This window comes from Opisthorchis viverrini, assembly GCF_000715545.1.
Source record: "Opisthorchis viverrini unplaced genomic scaffold opera_v5_49, whole genome shotgun sequence".
Lineage (NCBI taxonomy): Eukaryota > Metazoa > Platyhelminthes > Trematoda > Opisthorchiida > Opisthorchiidae > Opisthorchis > Opisthorchis viverrini.
In genome coordinates this window covers 1329719-1345699 of record NW_008751705.1, presented here as the reverse complement: position 1 = coordinate 1345699, position 15981 = coordinate 1329719, and the positions used below count along the sequence as shown (strand labels likewise).

The following is a 15981-nucleotide window of genomic DNA, read 5'->3' as shown; positions in this document are numbered from 1 at the left end:
ACAGAGACATAGCACTTTACCAAGGAATCCACCAACAAGCGTTTCAGAATGGACTACATTTATCAACCACTAGGAACAAGGGAACACCAGACCCAGAGCTCAAATCTTCACAAGCCACCAAACGAAAACTTCATAGAAGAAGCAGGACGATTCAGTTTTATTGGAGCAGTCACCTAACCAATAAATCAAAGTACCAAATTAACCGGTCGACGCAAGGGAACGAGCAATTGTAAGTGAGGAAGTAAGATGGTGCAAGCGGCACTCAGTCTCGAGACACAGTACTGAACGCGGCAGTCAAAAAAGGAAAATTACTCGGACTAAAAGGTGTTGGAACAACCAGCCCGATCCAGAAAATGCAGACCACAACTTAACGGAGACCACAAAATTTGAGATCATGATAAAACCGTCCTACAATTGTGCCCTCGTTAGTGGATAGCCAAACACCTACAGGTAAGGAAGAAAGGGCCACCTGACTGCACACTAGTGAGGTCTTCCCGTTCGGTGATAAAAAGTTCGCAGGTTGATTTCCAAGCTCAGTGAACAGATCAACTGATCAACCTCATCAGATATCAGTACACGCACACGCGACCCACCAATATTTCGTCACATTACCAAGAGAGGTTACTCTTTGCCTCGGTTTTAGGTACCTGTTGCCATGGAACCAGGCAGCATTTCTAATGACATTTCCTGAACTACATGTCAGTTTTTCGGTGTATGTTTCATTTGATTGCGATTTCTTGGCCATCCTAATTGTATCCAAATTTTTCTTACGGCTGTCTGCCTTTTTTAGCCACGAGTTTGTTCAAACCTAAGTTTGAAGTCTAAGTTTGAAGTCTTGAGTTAAGGTGATCACTGTCAATGGATTCCCTGGGAACTTCTCGCCATACGAGTACGAGTTTTACATCAAGCTTTTCTTTCAGTCCTTTCTGACACCATCTCCTAGGATCGTTATATTGTGGAGATGGACCTTTTCTCTAAAAGACCATGTTCCCCAACCATGCAATTAATTCCAATAAGTTGATGAGTGAAACACCAGTTTTATTTAAAAACTGGCCCTCCTATTCTTCACCGGGAACTGTCTGCTGTATCCAATGAAACGTGATATTTGATTATTCCCGTTTATCTCTACAGAGCCAGAATGTTCAAAATCTATTTTCAGCCACACTGGTTCAGTTCAAAGGACTTTATAACTAATGCTTTAGGCACAGACCGGGTGTCCCTATAGCTTGTATTCAATATGGGAAATCGAAGAATGTTCGGTAAAAGTGTGCTCAACTGCTGTCTGGTCTGCGTTTCTAGCCTGACAGGAAAACAGTTTAGGAAATTTCCGTTCACATGCAAATTTATTTCGTGACTTTGACGGGACAGGATGGAGTGTTATGCTTAGACTACTTTCGGGTAAGTAGTAGCAAGAATACTGCCTCATACACAGTATTCACATACAAATAAAGCTGCTTCCATTGAACAATGGTGTGCGTCGGTGACAATTAGCTACCAAACAGTAAGTTTTCTCATTCAGCAGTAAACGACGCCACGTTTGAATCTGCCACAGATCTTTCTCGTAAGCGCTTCCTTTTCCTTGGCGCTTCGAAATTCAACCGTCTGTTTTATCCTTCTTGGGCTCATCAGGTAAGCACATTCTTTCCAGAGTTTCCATCAACCCCATGTCCTGCATAAAGGTGAAGCGAGAGTAATTTGAGGTTTATGCTTAATTATAAACTAACTTGGTTTCAATGGGAGACTCAACCAAACCTCATGGAAATACCCTCTTCAAGTTTCCGATTGAGTTTGGTGAACAAAGGCTGTCCCATGTTTCAGTTGGCATGATATCTGAGCTGCCGCATAGTATAGTGTGTTCATCGGAGAAAATGTATCGCAACCGCTCATTCTAACAAAAAGATCAGCAAGCCTTTTGTGCAGCACAATTGGTTGAACAAATCACAGGAATAAAAAAAGGGGATAAGAGATGTTGAGTTTCCCGAACGCCAAGTTAATTTGCACGTGAGCGTATTTCGAAAATTTTCTTACTCTTCATCCACTTTAGACCTTAGCTAGTGAGGCGACTACAACCTCTTTTTACCGGAGATTCCAGTATATCAAATAATGTGTCCTGAGTACAGGTGAGACAACAGCTCATTCGATTTGTAAATTAATTTTGAATGGGCTTGGCGTGATGCTCCCGCAGATGCGCAGACAACACTATTCCTTGATATGCTCTACGCATGTGGCGGTCACTGAGGGACATACAGATGAAGGGATGGATGATGAATGAATGTGTCCGTAACAGTTATCATTGATGTCGTCAGTCTATTAGTGTACATCCTCACGAGATTTCTGGCTAGATGAGAAAGAATGACAGAGATAATGAAGACGGAAAACCTTCATTAAGAGTTACCCTTTTATCTTCGAAAGCGAGCCGCGGATTGCTGCGAATGTTTGGAATTCCATGGAGAATTCCATATGCTAAAACATGCACAAAAGTAAATCATGATCTTCTCTTCTGGTACGGTTTACCCTGGGTGCGCTGTATTGCAGATTCACATTTCTAATAACAAATACAGAGTTTTCCAATGTTCCCTCACTGAAAAGAGTGTCCTTTACTTTCACCGAAACTAATTTAACATCCGGCTTGGAGTCTTATTGGGCCTACCCGACTGTTTCTTTATTCACGTTATATCTCACCGCTCAAGTGAGTATTTTCGTGGCACTGATTAGAATCAGTGATTACCGAGTAGTGATCACTGTTGTAGATAGGAAATTCTGTATAGCGGTCTCGCTGTTGTATGACAGTTCTTCGGAGATATTTACGAGCTGTTTGATGCACCTTGTTTTATACTTTTTTTGCTAGCTACTCTGTTGCATCATCAGTTGAAAAATGCATTCAAGGAGGAGAAGGCAACTGGTCTGGAAATTTCGGTTGATGTGATAATCTCAAAGAAATACGAGTGAAAAAATTTACGACTCCGAACAGATCAACTACTCAGCCGTTAATTTGAACTGTAACTGCGGAGGAATTAAAAGCCTAAAAACATTTGTTCGCATCATGTCAATTGAGGAAAAGTTGCTGCGTCGTTCAAATTCAATTTGAATCTGAATATTTAAAACAGGAGTAAATTCCCCGGATATCAAAGAACAATTTGGTTGGAAGAAAGAGTTGATTATTATGTAACTGCGAAACTCTAGATTTTACGAAATTGTATACATATCGGTTCATTTTATTGTCATTTATTTTTGAAGAACATGGTCACAAACATAAAAAGTGAATGGAAGCGAGAAGGGTGACAGGAGAATATGAGCTGAAAGAGAGAAACGTCCCATTCGAATTGATGCCACCAACAGTTCCAGTCAGATAAGATGAATTCCAACGTATGTAAGAATTTTGGTATAGAAACTCGCGTCTAAAGTCTAACAACCGAAAAAAAATACAAACAATGTTGAATGCTCCTCAAGGCGCGTTAAGCGCTAGGACAGTCGAGCCTCGCACACCAGGCACAAAGCGTCCGTCATACTGGGTCTGGTGTCAACGCCATGTACCACGCATAAACCTGTCATGAGTACGCAGAGAGCCCACAATGACTGCGACCTCAGGAAATCCCAGTCCAATAACAGCCTTTGCGGATTAAAGAAAGCAGATCCCTCCATAAGAGTTGATCATCGGTTGGTGAACAAAAAGTCACCTAGGATACACCGTCTTCGGGGAGTCGAGAGCACCTACTTTGACGTCCTTCATCAAGCCTGACCTAATCGCTGTTCGAGAGCGCCGAGCAACTGTACTAGATATCAGCCTAGTCTAGGATGGGCGCGGAGTGACTGTGTGAAATGAGAAGAGGCAGAAGTATGCTGCTAATGAATATTGCCTTGCCATAATCTCAGCCCCACGTGCAATCGGTTGTGATGTCAACTATTTCGTCCACCGAGTGATGACGTCTTATCAACGGGTCTGGGTTTCTCAATCCGCTAAGGTTGTTCCGTGAAAATGCAATTTATTTTACAGGTCATGATAAAGATGTATATGTTAGCATTTCTTGCGTATTCTCTGTTTTCAAGGCAACAGTCCCCAAGAGGATTTTTCTCAAACAGAATCGCCTTCGACCGGGATGGTTAGAAATCCCTTGGAATTCGTATCTACAAAAGGAAAGCAACAGAAGAACAGTTCTGTCAAAGGGATAATCTATGTGATTAAATACAACTAATTGTGAGATGCGCTGATTTTAGCCTGGAATGAGTGTCTATAAAACCAGAAATAAACGTTCCTTAACACTCTAGTTCCTCGTAAAAATTTCATCCAGTCTCCGTCAGTGTTAACCCACCAGAAAAAGTTGCATATACCCATCTCTGTGTCAGAAAAATCCTAATCTTTCTGCTTATTTTTCAGATATTGTCCAACTTTCATGTTTCGCTTGGAATACTTGTTTATCTGACTAGCTCAACAGACTCGTCGGATACACTTAAATTCACTGACTGTCATTGATTACTTTGATGGAACCATTTGGCTATATGTTACCTATTCGAATAGAAAAGATACTTTATTCTTGTGCTTATTTCTTTGGGTGATGTTGCTCACTGCTATTGTTTCCTAACTGTTTATTCAACTCCGAATGCTGGCAAGCTCTACAACACAAAGGCAACATTTTGAATTATCACCGTTTGCTAACCTGAGGTGCTCAGTAAAATCGGATCAGTAATATCACACCTACTGAAAGCACGCACTTCATATCTACTGCTTCAAAGGGTTTTGAACAACCTCATCGAGATATCCTTATACTCGTGTTCGCCAAATATTTGAATGTACAAGTATCAGGAAAAAAAACTGAGGCCGTGAGCAGCTGCCGTGGTTTCTAACTCAGCCATTCATCAGATTTCATGAACAGCGATTTGAAAGAATGGCACTGATGAGATTATTTAGTACTGGGTGCTATTCATCGACGCCTGTATACCCGTAGATTAGATATCGACATTCATTTTGCTCATATATCAGTCGTCTCCAGCCAGAAAGTAAAGTCACCGTCGTGTATATAAAACCACTACGAAACAACTGTAAAACTACTTGTTCTTCACGCCAGACTAAATTGATTTTCCCGTTTTTATATTCTTCAACTGCTGTACAAAGACCGCCTTATGATGAGCATCGAGGAAGAAAAAAACAGGTCGCGGGCCGCCGGAGAGTTTTCAGTAACTCTGTGAGTAGTTTCCTTCATTTCTTTCATTTTTACAAAATTTTCATCTTATGGAGTATCTTCTGTGCTTGTTACAGCATAAATCATTCATTCTCTCCATTGCTGAGTCTTTGCGTATGCCCAATTCGAATAATCGGTGACATTAAAGACAATAAGTATTCAAGGCGACACAACACATGCGGGAAGGCGAAAATTCGTTTCCCACGTGACAATTTTGCCTTCTCCGGAAGTTTCTACCACTCGTCATCCCTTGCGTGTATTGTTTTCTGACTCGGGCAATTTGAAATCTCTTTGAAATGATTTTTCAGGTTGCCTGGTGGTTTGTTCGACCTGTGGGATTCCCCTCATATGTTTTGGATTCTCAGATTTGTTGCTTCACTTCAGGGGGTGAAGGTAGTTCGTACATGAAAAAATCGTTGCCCAAGTTTCGCGTTGTGTTTGCCGCTCCGAAATTTTCCATAATATTCTTACTACCTACTAACTATTCTTACTAACTATAGATGACACAGGCTTTATCCATGAAGAAGCTTTACTGTCTTAAGCAGAAAACGTCGCTTAAAAATATATGTACCAGGTTTTAATAAACCTTTCTGAAACAATGGTTTCCTGAGTAGGTTCAAAACTTTCCGACTGAGTATCGAAACCATATGAAACCACATGAATGAATGGTGAAAATTTAGATGAGTTTGGAAAACAATTTCAACTCAACGAACTCTACAAAGGGTCAATATTATTCCACAGCTCTGAATGTTTTGCCAAAGGTAACGCTTGCCTCTCTTACATGGGTAGTCTTTTCAGCGACCAAATCAGTTCTTAATTAAAGGTCTTATTTAACCAGCTCACATGTCGGCTCAAACACGCACCCTCACCCACAGATTTTGAATAATCCAAACGATGAAAGTAACATCCACCAAGTGAAACAAAGGGCTTTACGGAACATATTTCAGAAGCGCTGCTCACATGCGTTCAATACGCGTAAGAATTTACGGAAAAAAGAAACTAGAGAGGTCTTTTTTGATTTCGTTATCCATTCTGTGTATATAAATATTACAGAATATTACTGTATATTACTAGAAGAACGCTGTGGAGGTTACTGGGTGTTGTATGCTAGTGTAACGGTGATAATACTGATGAGGATGCACGCTAGTTGTATGTGTTGTTCGAGGAATTTCGCTTTGCTTCTTTTGGAAAGGGGAGATATGTTGCGGAATTCGTGGAGTTACTTTGTAAAATCTGCTCGGATTTGAGCGAGGAATGATTGGAATCAATGAATCTCCAGGAAAGTTCAATAAGACGCATTCAGGAAAAGATGGATGTCCAGTTTTTATGTTTTGGATTATCAGATTTGTTGCTTTGCTTCAGGGGGCAAATCTAGTTCGTACAAATGACAAAATCGTTGCCCAAGTCTGTTGTGGTTAAATCCACCTCAAAGCAAGCAGTCGACTCTTGGGAGAAACGACTTGCAGAGGAGCACCCTCGTACCACACCATCAGATACCGCAGAAACGTGGATGCATATCTAGAAAGATTGTTGTGGATAGCTATTCACAGTAGAAGGAAGAACTTTGCCACATAGCTTGATACCGCGTGAGAGACCGTTCAAAATGCCCCTGTTTTGGTCACTCTATGGATTTTTCCTCCCTCATCTTATAACTTTGTCGGCCGGGTAATTTACCCACACAGTCTGTCAACCTTTTTATAGTAGACGTTACGCATCCACCAACCAGTTACTTTAAGCGTCTCAAATGACCAAAAGTCGTGATTTCCAAGCAGGTTTTTGATCGTAGTTTTGATTTTTCTGCTATTTTCCTCCTATATTTTTTCTCACAAATTTATTTTTTTGCAGTTACTATTTTTGCAGTAGCTATTCATGCACCACTCTTTCAAATTGTTAAGGGTTTAATGGGGATGCAACAGAAAAGAAACGAATGATCAATATGCCTGGTCACATTACCAGTTTTTATGAACCGTGGAAACACTACTAATGACTAGCATTTATGTCTGCATTCTTCATTTTATTCAGAAATTAATTCGACCTAATTGGCACCTAATAAGCACACTATCAAAAGCCCAAGTAATTAGAAAAATTGTGGAATGACCTTTGTTAAATCGCCTGATTAGTCCAACTCCCTTTTATTCCTCTATTTTTTGTGAGTAGAGTGTGCTCCACAAACACTCAAGAGTTCTATCGATCCGGTGCAGTAAAATAAAAATTTTGCTTTCGTTTTCACAGAAAAGCAAATACTGGAGGTTTTTTTGCAAGCCCGTGCTTTTATCTGCTTCTGAGGTATTTTCATCTGTGCATAGAGCTTCATAGACATCCCTTGAATGCCTCGCAAAACCAAGCGCTTCCTGTGCTATTTTACTCAGTGGATTCAAAATAGGAGGACCATTAAGATGAATTAAGACGGATTATGAGAATCAACAGTCTACAACGTCACAAATACGCTATTTGGCGAGCATCATTCTACTGTGCTGTTGTGTGTTTGCGTCACCCATGGGAGCCACTTAGAGAATCCGGAGGTATCGGAGGGGCATAGGTTTTGCCGTATCTCTCTGAGATGAAAAACAGCCTGTTTTTATTACCAAACATGGTTGGTTCTTAAATTATGGGTTCCATAAACGCTCCAGTGTGTATAACTTCCCATATGATGAAACCTCTCCTCGGGCGGTTGGGTGAGATCCGTAGATCTGTAGACTGAACAACAAATACTAACAGGCAATTTTTCTGCGAACTTTGGGCTCCTTGTTTATGCATTTTAATCATCCATTCATCTGTATTTAGTTTTTAGTGTTCTCTGTAAAGACGGTTACGCGCAAACTAAAGAACGTAGGGAAACGGACAATACCTTACTAACTCCAAATAAATCAGGCTTTATTCCTGATGAAGCTTCACTGTCTTGAGCAAAAAATTCGCTTGTAAGTATATTTACCAGGTTATAATAAACCTTTCTGAAACAATGGTTTTCTGACTAGGTTCAAAACTTTCCGACTGAGTACCGAAACTATACGAAACCATATGGATGTGTTCAGATGGGGAGAATTTAGGGGTGTCTGGAGAACAATTTCATAACCAACGAACGCTACAAAGGGGCAATATTATTCCACAACTCTGAATGTTTAGCCACAGGTAACGCTTGTCTCTCTGGCCTGAATTGTCTTTTCAGCGAGCAAATCAGTTCTTAATTAAAGGCCTTATTTAACCACGCACTCTCATCCACAGATTTTGAATAATCCGATCGATGAAAGTAACATCCATCAAGTGAAACAAAGAGCTTTACGGAACATATTTCAGAAGCGCTGCTCACATGCGTTCAAAAAGAACAACTAAAGGGGCCCTCTTTGGTTTCGCTGTCTATGCCGTGTATATAAATATTACTGAACATTACTATATATTACTAGACGAACGCTCTGTAGGTTACTGAGTGTTGTATACTGGTAGAAGTATCATTCCATGAACAAAAGCACATATGGGTAGGCAAAACAGTTCAGAATGTTCTTAAAACTCGGCCTTTTTGATTTCAAGAAGAAGCAGTTCTGCTAATGGAAAATTTGATATGCCTATTTCAAATTCATATGAATTTGAGTATCGGAATTTTGTTGTATTTGATTCCATATCATTATGAGCTTTTAATTACCATCACGTCTATTCATTTGGGCTGGTGATTTACTTAACAACCGCTGAGTGGCCTGGCCGACATCATTTAATGAATTGTTTCAATATCTAGGCACTTTGTTCTCTACGTCTCAATATAAATCCACAAAAGATCTGACTAAAGTGATCAAGTGGCTTACCTCAAGGTTAATTTAGATATTCTAGATACCTCACCACACCCCAGGCGGATCATTCGTTGTGATACGCAAACTCCTCACTAAATCCTCTTTCTTTTCCTGTCACAGCATCTTTTAAATAGCAGTGTGATAGCAAAGTACCGAAATAGGTGTCGCTTACATAAATTACCTTGAGTCTAACACATTTACGTAACCACACAGTTGCCTTGGGACAGTTTCTAAATATCCACTTCAGACTATCTTGTAGTAATCTGCCAGCTAAGTAAACTTCAGGTCCTCTGTAAGGATCGATTTTTGCCCAGATAAAGCATTCCGATCGTTCATTGTCCGTCATATTGCCTGAATAAGCCAACAGCGGATTAAGTGGGTAGTGCCAATCTCAGCTATACTCTGTGAGTCCATAAATTTGTGAACAAATGCTATGGACTATCCATCCTATTGAGGACAAAAGTGTTGGTGTTGTTGAACCGTTCGCGCTAGTTACTTATGCCTATAGAGAAAATGTTTAGTAATTGGGGTCTTGGCTACACAAAAACTATACTGAAACACTATAGTGTAGATGGTAATCTTTGAACCATTAAGTCGCGGCGTCAGAGTTGACAGGTTAGAAATGGTAAATAGCATCTAGCTCTGCGCTTCTTCGTGTTAGTAACTAGGCGTTTGGTGCTGAAGCACCTAAACAACAGTGGTTACCCACATTGAGTTTCGGACAATAATTTATCGCTGAGCTTCGTATATTACAAGATGACTCCAAAAGAGCCTTCACTATTCTAAGTGAAGGTAAAGAACCACTTTTAAGCAAAAGCTGTTTGTCTTTGTTCGTCTGAAAGGCTTTGTGGTAAAAGTAATGGAGAAAACAGTTTTAGCGTCGCTGACGTTATGGCGAGTTTCAGTCATTCTAATGTCTCGATTATTCAGAAGGTAGGCTATCAAATTCTGCCTGTTTCTCTTGATATGAGGAGATGAACGTGACCGAAGAGTTCTTGGCTAATTTACTCAATCTTCTATTCTTTAGTTAACATAGAGTCTTGATCTGTATAAGTTTTTGATGGGAACTAGTGTGCAATAACTGGAACTGTCTTGACATTTGACTTCACTAGATAGAAAGCACTTTTCCTTTAACCAATCAAAATTCGGAGGACCCCGACCACTAGGAATAGTTGGTAAATTGAAATCCTACGTTCCGTCCAATACCTTTTTGACTGTTGTGAACCAATGAACGATAAAGTGGTGGATACAAACCTCTTTAATAGAGAGTTTTACGACAGTCGAGAATATTTGGTGAACATGCGGGTAGGTTATTATCCTCTATCGGGACAACGAATTCCTTGGCTATGATTTAGACATGCTTAATATTTTTCATTTTTCCGCACGTAGGACACACTGATAATGCTGATGTTTGGACTGGTATTGCTGACCTTCATGGCCGAGAGTTACCATATTTGTCCAGAGACAGGGGAGGTTACGAGTAAGTTCCTATGTGCATGCGTTCTTCAGCTGCGTTCTCTGGCATGGTAGTTGGCTAATTAACGGAATTCTTTTTTTGATTTTGTACTTAACCAGCTGTCACGAAGTTCCTTTGTGCATGCGTTCTTCAGCTGACTTATACAGGCTGCGTTCTCTGGCATGGCCAATTAACGGAATTCCTTTTTTGCTTTTGTACTTAGCCAGCTGTCACTAGACAAATGAAACCCAGGTCACTTCGTACCAACTCCTAGTTCGTAAAAGGTACTCTGCATTGTCCTCGGATACCTACTGGATGACTATGACAAAACGCAACATACTCGTTATCTTCGATAGAATTAATCAGAATAGGCCTACTAACACATCACAACAATACAGAAATCCAAAGAATCGCGGAGAGGATTCACGAACGAGTCATTCATTTCTTCAATAGCCACAGACTGACTGCCATCACTATACCACTGAAGGATTCTGTTGTGTGACTATATCGTACCGTGACTTTCTACGCTTCAATAATGGGACCTGTATTCCTTGAGAGAAGGGTGTTTTTGGAGGGTGATTGTGTTGTTATCAATAGGATTTGGTGGGAACGATGGACCGGTAATGCTTAAGTACTCCAGATGACCCAAGGAAGAAGGGACCCTCCCGTGATAGATGAATTAATCACGTTTCATAGGTTGCGCTGGTTAGAACACGTGCATGCAAGCCAGAGATCGATCTGTCACGCAGAGCGAGTGAAGCTCATGTCTTAAAACTACCCTTTTCAGCACGTAGATACCCCATTCTCGAACTGACTGAGCATACAATCGCATCGTAATTTCAGCTGTACATCCCGAGTTCTACCCAGTTCTGTTGATCGAAACTGCCGCAGAAGAAACCAATGTACACATAGTACATGATTTTTACCTGATGAGCTGATGGGTCGATTGAACGAGTTTCACGGTGGAACCGAGGGATATATCGGTATTACTGCTTGTTTATTCTAATTCATCTCATTCGCCGAAATGGGAAAATTTGGATAACCAATGGCGCGGAATTTACCGTCACTTGAACTCTTCAAATTTCAACAAGTATATGCAGGAATAATTCCGTTTCCAGAAATTACTTCAGAGAACCGCTAAGAAGAAATGGATGGATAGTACATGGGTACATAATGGAATAGCAATAAAATGTGAGGGGAATTTAAAAATAACGACATCTCGGTTGAGGCAGCAGTCCGAATGACTATTTGATGGTATCCCATGCATCATGTACAAAGTGAAGGCGTGCCAACGTTTAAAAATTTATGACTTGCGCTGCAGACCTACGCAGCTCCACTACTTGTGAGACAAAAAGAGAGAAGTAAGGAAACAGTCATACGTAATCACTCTCAGACGTGGACAAAACGCAGGTCGAGGGTAGCGATACGATCACATAACAGCTCAGCTCAGATGAATTGTTTAACACATTTACTGATCCAGAATTGATATGTAGCACATTTTGACCGCCGAAATCTATTTCAAATATCTATGGATGAAAAGGTCTGCAAGACGTCACCTCCCAAGTTTCGTAGTCCCAAGTATTCGAACGGTCATCTGGACGACGTGATGTTTGAGGTCCAGTTGTACCATAGTTTCCAACTTAGCCACCGTCCACCCAACCGGGTGTGTGCTTCACAAACAAAAGTTTGAGAAACTCATTGTCTCAGCACATTAGGAGTCTGGCTGCTCATCATTACAGACCTAAAGGATCGTTACTGGTAAAAATCGTCTTATATTCCGAAAAGGATCGTCTTCATTGTCTAATTGTCTTCATTGGCTAATTAGGGCCTATGAATTACTAACGTTAAGTATGCGACTGTTCCGTGGTCGTTGCTGTTTTCAAATTTACAGTTAACTTGATGCTGGAAGGCGTATGCCTAGTAACCAAGATCACTGGCGTTGGGATATGTAAAATCCAAGGGCCCACTCTGGACATCCACTGACACAAGTGACTCTTTGGTCTCTTTCATGCTTTGTGTACAAATGTGGGAATAATTTTTAGTGACATCTATTTTAGCGGGTGAAAAATATTTACATCAACTTAAAGGCATGCCAATGTTAATGCGAAATGAGTAAATCAGAGCCTCTGTAAGGGGAAAGACAGCGGCAATATACAGTGGGAACTGAAACACTGCATCAAGTTCCCTATACTATACTATAAAATGGAGTAAATCTTGAAATATAAGACATTAGGCAACATGAATATCACACATTTCGAGATGTTCAATCACAGGAAAATCAGCATAGAGGTCTCAATAGGGTTGGTCCTCTAAGTTAACTTACAAACTAGCAAGACATATGTTGTCACATTCATCCGCAAAGCATAACAGGAAAATATCATAATCAGTTTGTGAGTTTCCATTATGCTCCCAGGAGTACCCGTGGATGCAGAAAATGCAAGCAGAGTCATCTCAATGTGTCGTAAAACTACTGAAAGAGCCCCAAAAAAACGGAAAACATTGTGGGTCATGTACGCCCGTTGCAGATTCACGTTCAATGATGAGACCCTGATAGAACTGGTCGCGACTGGTTACCTGATGAAAGGCAAATCAGTCGTTCGAACACATGAATGATACACAACTGGAGGCAGTCGCGTTGACTGGGATGCTGAAACTATTTCAAATATCGTTTGAGCTTTTCGTGGATTTCACGTTTCATTCACTGCCCGTCAAATTATCCTCCTTCCGTCACTTGAGTCCACAGCAAAATCCGCATACCCATTGGACTCAAATTTCACTTTAACTGAGCTCGACAGCTGTTCACAGTGTCGGCAACTCCCGGGGCTGGACTTATGAAATGGAAGGACAACGGGTTCTTATGCACACATTATTTCAATATTTAATTAGGACACAAAGTATGAATCATTCCAGGATAACTTGAATCCCATTTTCCATTGGGTTCATTGGGAATTCGAAAGGCCGCGCACTCCTGGGGGCATGCTGGTAAACTGCCAGAAAACGATTTTATGGGAAGACACATTTGCCGGCCAGCTAAAAATTAATGATAATGCTTTTGTTTAATAAAATTTTCTCCGTAAAAATCTGTGCCTTTATAGAATGCATCATCCTATAAGTTTCTCCAAAACCGTGGATAATGTTGCACCCAACAAAAGATATTGCCAGATCTATGAGTGGAGTACGTTGTGCAATCTATGAGTGAACATTTTATGGTTAACAGTTTGCCCACAGTAGGAAATGTCATCCAATCGAATAGTCAAAATGCTCTACTAAAATATATTTATTTTGAAATGAGCTGGTACAACCGCTGTCTAATGTTTATTTTCTTTTAGTTGACGATGATGAAGGCGTAGGACAGTAGTTCTTTAATGGAGGGCATTTGATTTTCTTGCTTCTTTACCGGATATTTGGTCATCACAATGACTTGTTAGCTATCGGTTTGGCCACTTTTTGAAATTAACAAGATTTTTTGTTACCCTGTCGCCGAGAGAGGATAGCTATTGTGGGTGCAGTATTATAGTTCTTGTTACTCAAACGTTTAGAGTAGTTCGAATTTTTATGCAGAATTTGATTGGCTCTGTAAAGCGATCCTGTTTGACACTCATCGGGTGTGACGGTCTCTCTCCTGTGTCCCCTGATTACTGGTTTCTGATAATATGCCTGACTCTTCTGATCCGAGAAGTGACTGCAATAGCATAAACTGGAGTGTTAGTAACTGTAATGTCACGCGGCCATCAGTTGAACTTGCGCGTGGACATCAGTGATCTCAGATCTCGGTCTCAGTGATCTCAGTATATCGGTCTAACTTTGCGATAGGCATATTGGGAATTGTGACTACTTGAGTTCTTCTAAGTAGGCAAATCTCACGGCGTATTTTTCGCTGGGGAGAACAGGACACGAATTTGGACGTCTAAGCAGTCCATTACAAAGACTCCGAATATTCATGGCATCATCAAACGTTGTAAAGGAAGATTATTCTTCGGGATGGTTGCTTTTAACTCGAAAAACCGGTGATGGTTCGGTTTGATCGTAAAGAAGAAAATCAATGCTAATATGCGGATGTAAAATTTGTGAGGTTTTGAACACTGCATATGGTCTTCAGAAACAGAATATTCAGAGTTACGACGAACAAGGAGGAAAAGAAGCCAGGTTGACACAGGGGGTATCCCCTGTGTCTGACCGGTTTAATTATTGACTATTCACTGACTAGGGACAGACCGTCGTTTTGGTTGGCCACGCAAGTAAACAGCTAAAGACTTAACATAGCGTCATAATTCATGTCTAGCTAATCCCGTCTAATTTGAGCAAGCTTCACCAAAAAGACTGTATAATATTTTACCGGAATGCATGGAACATTAGGCGAGCCTCCTTCTGGTCCTTATGCTAAGACTCGATTCGAGATGGAAATGTTTGATGTGTTTGTTGGAAATGTGCACTCTCGGTTGCTAACTAGACTTTCATACTTTAGTGGCGCGGTAGTGTCCGTTAAAAGGCTTATAGATATTCAGTGTTATCACCCAAGAAAACGAGATAGTCATGGTGGACATGTTGTATTTACTGTCTAGAAACGACTCTCTGCGATTTGTTTGTGATATTTTTAATCCGAAGCAGTCCCGCCGATCACTTCCTTGCCTGAATTTATTATCTACTTGAAAAACCAGATTGAGTGACTACCATCAACTTTGCTGCAGTACTCTTAGTAATAAAGCGTTTGCAATGGTGTAATATGTCTCCCTATTTTGGGCTGTGGCTTGTCTACCTATGACCCGGACTTTAGCTCAGTTGGCGAAATGCAATTACATCTAAATTGTGTTGAATACAAGTTTGAACTAGCGCTTATGACATTAATCAGCTGGACTTGACGCACGAAGGCCGCCTTCTGTTTCATTTGGTACGATATTCGAGATGGCTAATTACTGATACATATTGCTCACAAGTTTACTGAGACCACTTCGACGGATCGTTTCCAGTGACCTTGTAAGAGGTGTGTCCTGTGAGGAAAAATACCCGTGCATCAACCTTTAATCGTAACCACATAAGCCTTCCGTCAACATGCATGCTGGGTTGTAACTTAGGCGTACTGAAATATTTTATGGGCCATTAGAAAAACATAACTGATGCGAGTATTCATTTTTCGTCCTCACGTTCGAAGATTCACAACGGAATCCTGAATGACGTTCCGGTGCGCCGACGTAACATGAGATAAAATGAATACATGTGGTGTTGTTGTTGTGGTACTGGGACAAATATTTTAGATTTTACTCCGTTTCAGAAGTGAGCGCTGGTTTTCAGAGGAGCCACGGTGTACTAAAGCTTTTCATGATCACGCGGCAAAAATTTCCAGTTCACCGAAGGACAGTTTTTTCACTGCTGTAATAAAATGTGAACCGGACCTTCAAATATTTGGCGACAGTTTACTGTATAACGAAATTTGCCATCTCGAGTTCTGATTGGTTCTGATTTGTGTTAATGAGGCATCATCTTTGTTTTCTTACAGCAGCCCATCACAGACACCAAAGAAAGGCAAGGAGACAAGGCAAGTGATGAATACAAACGTATTCAATAGCATATG

General features: G+C 40.7%; 1 protein-coding gene across 1 annotated transcript in view; it reads left to right on the top strand.

Moving 5' to 3' along the window:
- T265_03439 (hypothetical protein) overlaps window positions 1-15975 on the top strand; it is a gene marked incomplete at both ends in the record, with an annotated part of 17035 nt that extends 1060 nt beyond the window's left edge. Inside the window, one exon of the mRNA XM_009167923.1 lies at window positions 15907-15975. Coding sequence (XP_009166187.1) covers window positions 15907-15975 — 69 coding nt within the window. The remainder of the gene's footprint in view (window positions 1-15906) is intronic.
- Window positions 15976-15981: the final 6 nt, after the last annotated feature.